The sequence below is a fragment of the Aplysia californica genome, unplaced genomic scaffold, assembly GCF_000002075.1.
Source record: "Aplysia californica isolate F4 #8 unplaced genomic scaffold, AplCal3.0 scaffold00188, whole genome shotgun sequence".
In the NCBI taxonomy this organism is placed as follows: Eukaryota; Metazoa; Mollusca; class Gastropoda; order Aplysiida; family Aplysiidae; genus Aplysia; species Aplysia californica.
In genome coordinates this window covers 1030263-1037260 of record NW_004797458.1, presented here as the reverse complement: position 1 = coordinate 1037260, position 6998 = coordinate 1030263, and the positions used below count along the sequence as shown (strand labels likewise).

The window sequence follows — 6998 nt, the reverse complement described above, 5'->3', positions numbered from 1 at the left end:
TATGTCCATTTTTGGATTGCGAAAAGTAACTCATTTTTTCAGTAAACTTTAGCTTGCTATGGTCTGAATCCTATCAGCAAGGCCCTATGGTGTAGTTTATCACCCAGCACCGAAGGATGATATGAGGAAGTCATACAGGAGTCTGTTAATTGTATAATGATACTTCAAATTTGACTTTCTAGTAACTTTCAAAGCAGTGGTAAATCATAAAGAACATTACAATTTATATGTAGGTGTTTTTACGCCCCCATTGACACAATGCAGATAGTTTAAGAGGTGGACTTCCACCCTGCCTGTCAGGGCCAACCCGGGGTGAGAGGGATAGTATAACGTACCTAATGAAGATCGAGATGCTTGATAACAATTCTCCCCACGCAGGAATCGAGGTCGTGGCTTATGCGTGCGACGGCGAAGTACCTAACCGCTACACCACAGACTTCAGTCCAGGTCATTTTGGAAACAGGATTGAAAACACTGGTATAAACGCACACTCATCAATATTAAAGTTCACTGGCGGATTTGAACCCAACCACTTCAGTAGATTGTTATAGTCCTCCCCCCCCTAAAAAAAGCCATTGTACGAAAGGCAATGGTAGGCCTTTTTCTAACCCCTGGCTGTAAAAGACTTGGATCGATTCTAACAAGCCATATTTTTTTAAGTTTCTCAGTTTTACTTCTAGTGTGTGCCCAATATGACTTGACTTGCGTGATAAACGGGCAGGACGGATAGCACCAGTCAGGCTCATATCTATGAGACATAATTTGTTCCGAAGGTGGAGTAAACTTATGCATCACTTTACAGAATTTACGGCACGTTTCACCGCAAAATGTGAAAATGTATCTAAGCATAAAAAATTATATTATCAAGGAGCAGTTATTGAATAATCGCTTGTGATAATTCTTATGTATCTTATTTGTACACATCCATTCATTTACCACTATTTTTGTCATCTAAATTTGTCATTTGAAACGGATCAGATCGGAACAGAAACTGTGGCTGATCGAAACATGGGACACCAACATTTGTATTACATTGTATATCGCTCGGCGTGATATGGATTTAATATCATAAGGGATTTAAGGGACCCCCCCCCCAAAAAAAAAAAAGTCACATGGGACGATCTGGTATAGTTTTTGTGATGCGTTCCAAGTTGTCTTTTCGAATGTCACCATTGTGATTTGTTGTCTGTTTATTATTATCATTATTATTATTATTATTATTATTATTATTATTATTATTATTATTATTATTATTATTATTATTATTATTATTTATTATTATTATTATTATTATTACTATTATTATTATTATTATTATTATTATTATTATTATTATTATTATTATCATTATTATTATTATTACTATTATTATTATTATTATTATTATTATTATTATTATTACTATTATTATTTCATTTCATTTTTTCTTTAAAAAATTTTCGCTGCTGTACATACTATGTCTGTTGTTTTGTGAAGTACAAAGTAAATATTTTTTTTGCCACTTTTCGTTTGTGAGTCTGACAGACTTTATGTTAAGTTAGACATCGTCTTTGGATGCTTGGGGCTGGGATGGGACTGAACATTCACCAGAAACCAGTATCGATGGTGAATGGTACTCTGCTTTACATCAAGTCCATTGCAAACACACACACACACACACACACACACACACACACACACACACACACACACACACACACATATACACTCATACTAACATACACGCACACACTCATGTAGGAAGCAGACATGGACAAATGAGATGCTGAATTTTTTAAATAGAAAAAAAACAGCACATTAATGCATGCACCAGCTAAAGTAAAAATCAAGTGGTTGGGGGAAAGGGGGTGGGGCGCCACTGGCAATTCATATTGCGTTTAAGACCCTCATTTCCTCCTACTTGTCCATTTTGCTTTTCCCAGTACGAAATGGCTTTCATTGTGTCGGTGAGCTTCTTTTTTGTCAGACTAAATTAATGTGAGGCACAGGCAAACATAGACAAACGAGATCTGAAGTAATTTGTGTAGGAAAGAAAAGCAAATACGAAGTAATCTGCCCCGCCGATGTTGGGACGGCCTCTAAGACAACACAACGAGACAAAACAAACAAAAGTTCTTATTTTCAGTAAGTACAAAATTGATTTAATGTGCAAAAGACGAATTCCAATAATGCTAAAAGTGACAGATCAAAAAATGAATGTGAAATCTCAATAATCTGATTCGTGATGAAAACAAATTATCACTCAAGTACGCGCATTCTCTCTCATCGTAGCATTTGTGGTCACTTCCTTCTTCCATTCATCTAGCTTGACAGTCGAAGAATACGAAGATAGAATACTTAGCGAAATCAGAAATCAGCATAGCAAGAAAATACATTCGGGGAGCACAGCATGGCTAGCATTGCAACAATCAGATACCATGACATCTGGTACCTGCTAACATAAAGCACTTCTTCAAGTTAAACACAGTTTTTCAATAATTTCTATAATTATTTTGTGGAATCTCTCTAAAGTACAGAACAAGTTGGCTACAATTGTTGTATCTTTCAAATCCTTTCTGAATTGTATAGAGCTTTATTAATATTTGATATACGATACCATTCCTTAAATATCACATCGAGCCTTGACTGAAAAGAAAGAATTGTAATAAAATGATCTCGAGAAGCTCCTGCATGTCGTTCTTTTTGCCCGTAAAAAAATCTTTTGATAGTTGTATGACATTTGCACCTAAAAAAGAAAAAAGATGAACTTATATAAAGTATGTGAACAATATATATATAAGCGCATGCAAACAAGTATTCCTTACTGATATCAACCACTTACTCTGACAACGAAGTGGTAGCATTAACGCACACGTTCATCTCAGTGTATACTCATCGATATATGTTATAAAAATATGTACATAGAAGAATGAAATATTTTTATGCACTTTGTGGAATAGTTCGACCTTATAAACAGCAGTAAGAAAAGACAGGTGAGTCAATCTCAGATGAAACATTTGAGTCACGACACGGTGGAATCAGGCGCCCGTCAGTTTTCGGGCAAATGAAAGTATTCATATATTTTCAATGCCTGTTTATTTGCCTTGCTTTTGATGAACAAAATACCTTTGCCACTTGAACAGAGGTCAAGATAATTGCTATTGAAGAGGTTGGGGCCGCCTGGTCTCTGAGGTAAAATTGGCGAGGATATATCTGCTTAAGTTTGCTGACGTCCAAAACTTGAGTATCCTTGGAAACTGCAAATTTATAGGTTTTTTGTGCCTTTGGTAATAAAATCCACACAGAAATATGCTTTTTAATGGACATTAAAAATCAATAATTTTTGTCAAACAGGCGGAAAAAATAATCTTCTTGGATTGCATTATTTTGACGAGGCGCCTGATTTCACAGTGCCGTGACACGACATTTAAAGTGATGCTTTACAGGCGAATCGGGAACGTTTGGATACTTACTATTGACCAACCAACCAGGCATTCTGAACCAATAGTTAGACCTACAAAGTGTGATGGGCATTCGGACGTAGTGAACACTGGAATGTGGGTTCATGACAGCAACAGTAAACAGGTAACAGTCTTGTACATTCAACAATATATTCTCAGATTTGCAGACGTAAAGCAGAAGACTGAAGTACAAGCAGAAGATTGAAGTGCAAACTAAGTACCCTATTTTTCCGCCTGTAAGTAATCATTTCAGCTAGAGCCATGAAAATATTCTTAAGCAAACCAAAAGCAGCAAACTAATCCATTTGGAAATTTGAACCACCACAACTTTCACCATGGCCCCGTATGGAATCAATTAACCAGCGTTTAGTTACACCAGCCAAACTGTATCTGATGAATAAGTGAACAAGGCAGCAAAAAAGTATATTCTATTACAGAAAAATAAGCAACCCCCAAAAAACAACAACAATAACAACAACAACAACAACAACAACAACAACAACAAACAAACAAACTAAAAAAATAAAAAAATAAACACCCAACAACAAAAAAAACAAAGTAAGTTCCATACTGCCTTCTTGTGGAAAAAGGGAAATCACCGTTTTTACTGAAAGTGAAATTTGGACATTCGGCGTATTTTCTCCCACAAGAAGGCAGTCTAAGCGTATACAATTTTGGAGTAAATGTAAAAATAAAAGCTATGGAATGTGAACACGACCCATCTGCGCACTGGTTTATCCGCCTTTGCGCTACATCAAGTCAGGGTCATTGAAGATAGGGTTGTCGTACTTGGCTGTGTCGGAACCCTTGAAGGAATCGTCATCTTCGTCTTGGGCTTGTAGCCGGGCGAACGACAGGCTGCTTTGTGAGCCCTGGCGAGTTAAAAAACATTGAGTGAGATCTTTTAGCACATTAATTGATGAATAAGTAACATTTTTATTGATCCCTATGTACATAAATACATACATAAATACTAAAACATAAATAAATACATAATATTGCACCAATACAAAACAAATTCACAAACATGCCTTAGTTCGTTGCAGTTGTGCAGCGCCCTGTTTTCTTTTTCGTGTGAAGGGAAAAGGTAATTGGTCTATTTAGGATCGCTTGGCTCGTGGGAGAGAATGAGGGAGAGAGGTAGGGAGAGAGTCACAGAGAGAGAGAGAGAGAGAGAGAAAGAGAGAAAGAAAGAAAGAGAGAGAGAGAGAGAGAGAGAGAGAGAGAGAGAGAGAGAGAGAGAGAGAGTGAAACCAGGACTAAGAGGGATACAACATTTCAGCAGAAAGACCGAATTACTCAATGAAAATTCTCCCTACACGAAATTCGAACCCGAGTCTCCTCCATCTATCTATCTGACTATAAGAGGATTACGGATACACGACACGAGGTAGAAGAGATACAAAGAGGTTGCCATATAGAGGTGAAAAAGAAACAACATAATTTATAAGGTGCAGCCCCGGTCTCACGTCCTCCTTTTCCGGCTGTTGGGAAGGAGTCTAGTAAGGTTTTGGTTATCAGGCCTTCCGTTTCAAAGAGTATTTTACTATTTGTTCTCTGTCTTTATTTGGGCCCAAGTTACACAAATTATAATACCTATCTATACTACAACCAATAGCAACAACAACAACAACAACAACAACAACAACAACAACAACAACAACAACAACAACAACAACAACAACGATGACATCACAACAATGACAAGAACAACGACAACAATACCACCAATGACAATAATATTAACAACAACAACAACAGCAACAACAACAACAACAACAACAACAACAACAACAACAATAATAATAATAAAAGTAACAAAAACAAAAACAATAACAACAACAACATCATGATGATCATCATTATCACTACACAACAACAACAATAAGAACAACGACATCAATAACAACAGCAATAACAGCAATAATTTTTTCCTATACCAAACTCTGTTCTACAAAAGACTTGTGGTACTTTTCTAACTCACCGAATGCGACCTCTTGAAAATGTTGAGGAATCCTTGGAGTTTGGATTTTCTGTAGAGGATGACAACGGCGATGACGATGACAAGCATCAGCACCAGGATAGCTGGCACCACAACAGCCACAACAATGCCAGTCTGTGGACATATGGACGGGTTTGATGAAGGTATTTTTTGACGTCACCAAAAAGGGAGAGAGAGAGAGAGAGAGAGAGAGAGAGAGAGAGAGAGAGAGAGAGAGAGAGAGAGAGAGAGAGAGAGAGAGAGAGAGAGAGAGAGAGAGAGAGAGAGAGAGAGAGAGAGAGAGTGAAGGGGAAAGGCGTGAGGGTGTGAGAGTGTTTTTTGTCGTTGATTTTTTTTTTTTTTTTTTTTTGGTTAGCATTTTACCGCGCTCGCAACAGCATAAGGTCATATGAGTGTGTGAGGTAAAAAAAAAAGGATTAATAGGAGTGATAGACTTCAGAGTTTATTAAAGCTGAGGAGGTGGAGGTGGTAAGCTCTTACAAGTATCTTGGAATACCATTTGATAACAAACTTGACTGGAATCCCCGCACTGCTCTTGTGCATAAAAGAGTAATTCAAAGAACGTTCCTTTTGAGGACATTAAGAAGTTTTCCTTTCGATAATAGATTATGTCTCTTTTATACCACTCTATGATTGAAAGCGTCGTATTATTTTATATTTGCAGCTGGGTTGGGAATTGTAGGGTGACAGATAGAACTACATTGTCCGTCTTTTCCTCTTTCCCTTTTCAATTTCTAGCATAACAATAAACTCACTAAAAAAGAAAAAAAAAAGACAAGAAACGAGAACAAACAAAAAACCCCTTAAAACCACAAAAAACACTTACCCCCCCCCCCCCCCACAAGATAAAATAAACAACAGAAAACAACAAAATTGTAAACAAAAATAAACAGACCCCCCCCCCTCCTTTAAAAAACATTACAATTAAAACATAGCGTCAATTTCTCTCTTTACACAAAGACATTCCTGTAGCCACCGCAGCAGCAGCAGCAACAACAAACCTAAACAGAATAAGAATATTATTAGCAAATTTTAATGTAACATCAGCAGCTGCAACAACAACAACAACAATAACAACAACAACAACAACAACAACAACAACAACAACAACAACAACAACAACAACGACAACAACAATGCTAAACCACTTACTGTAGATGATCTACCCGCTCTGGTTAATCCAATGTTCTCTCTAGTCTGAAACAAAAAGTATAACGATTACTCCGCTGAACGTAAGGAATAAACAAAAGCTTAGAGCAAATGCCAGATAAGGCATATCATTGGCGAAATATTCTTTGTTTAAAATAAAAATTCCAGAACTCGGTATTAGAATTTCTTTTTTGAAGAAGCAAAAAGGACTGTGCAGTAGACATACATAAGTTTGGACGATAAACTAAACTTTATATATTATTATTTTTACTTCCGTTTTTCTCATTCCACGTTCTCTCTGAATATTATGAAAAACGACATTTATGTTGCATGCATCCACCCCCCACCCCCCCCCCCCCCCGCAACCACACAAAAAAAAAGTAAAACCAAATTACGGACACACACAC

General features: G+C 36.9%; 1 protein-coding gene across 1 annotated transcript in view; it reads right to left on the bottom strand.

The window, feature by feature from the left end:
* Positions 1-2118: 2118 nt before the first annotated feature.
* The window catches only part of LOC101848661 (stabilin-2), a 13724-nt gene continuing 8844 nt past the window's right edge, over positions 2119-6998 (bottom strand). Inside the window, exons 9-11 of the mRNA XM_013082684.2 lie at positions 6595-6639; positions 5425-5556; positions 2119-4312 (exon numbers count right to left, since the gene is read on the bottom strand). Of these exons, the coding sequence (XP_012938138.1) occupies positions 4190-4312; positions 5425-5556; positions 6595-6639 (300 nt within the window). The 3' untranslated portion in view covers positions 2119-4189. The remainder of the gene's footprint in view (positions 4313-5424; positions 5557-6594; positions 6640-6998) is intronic.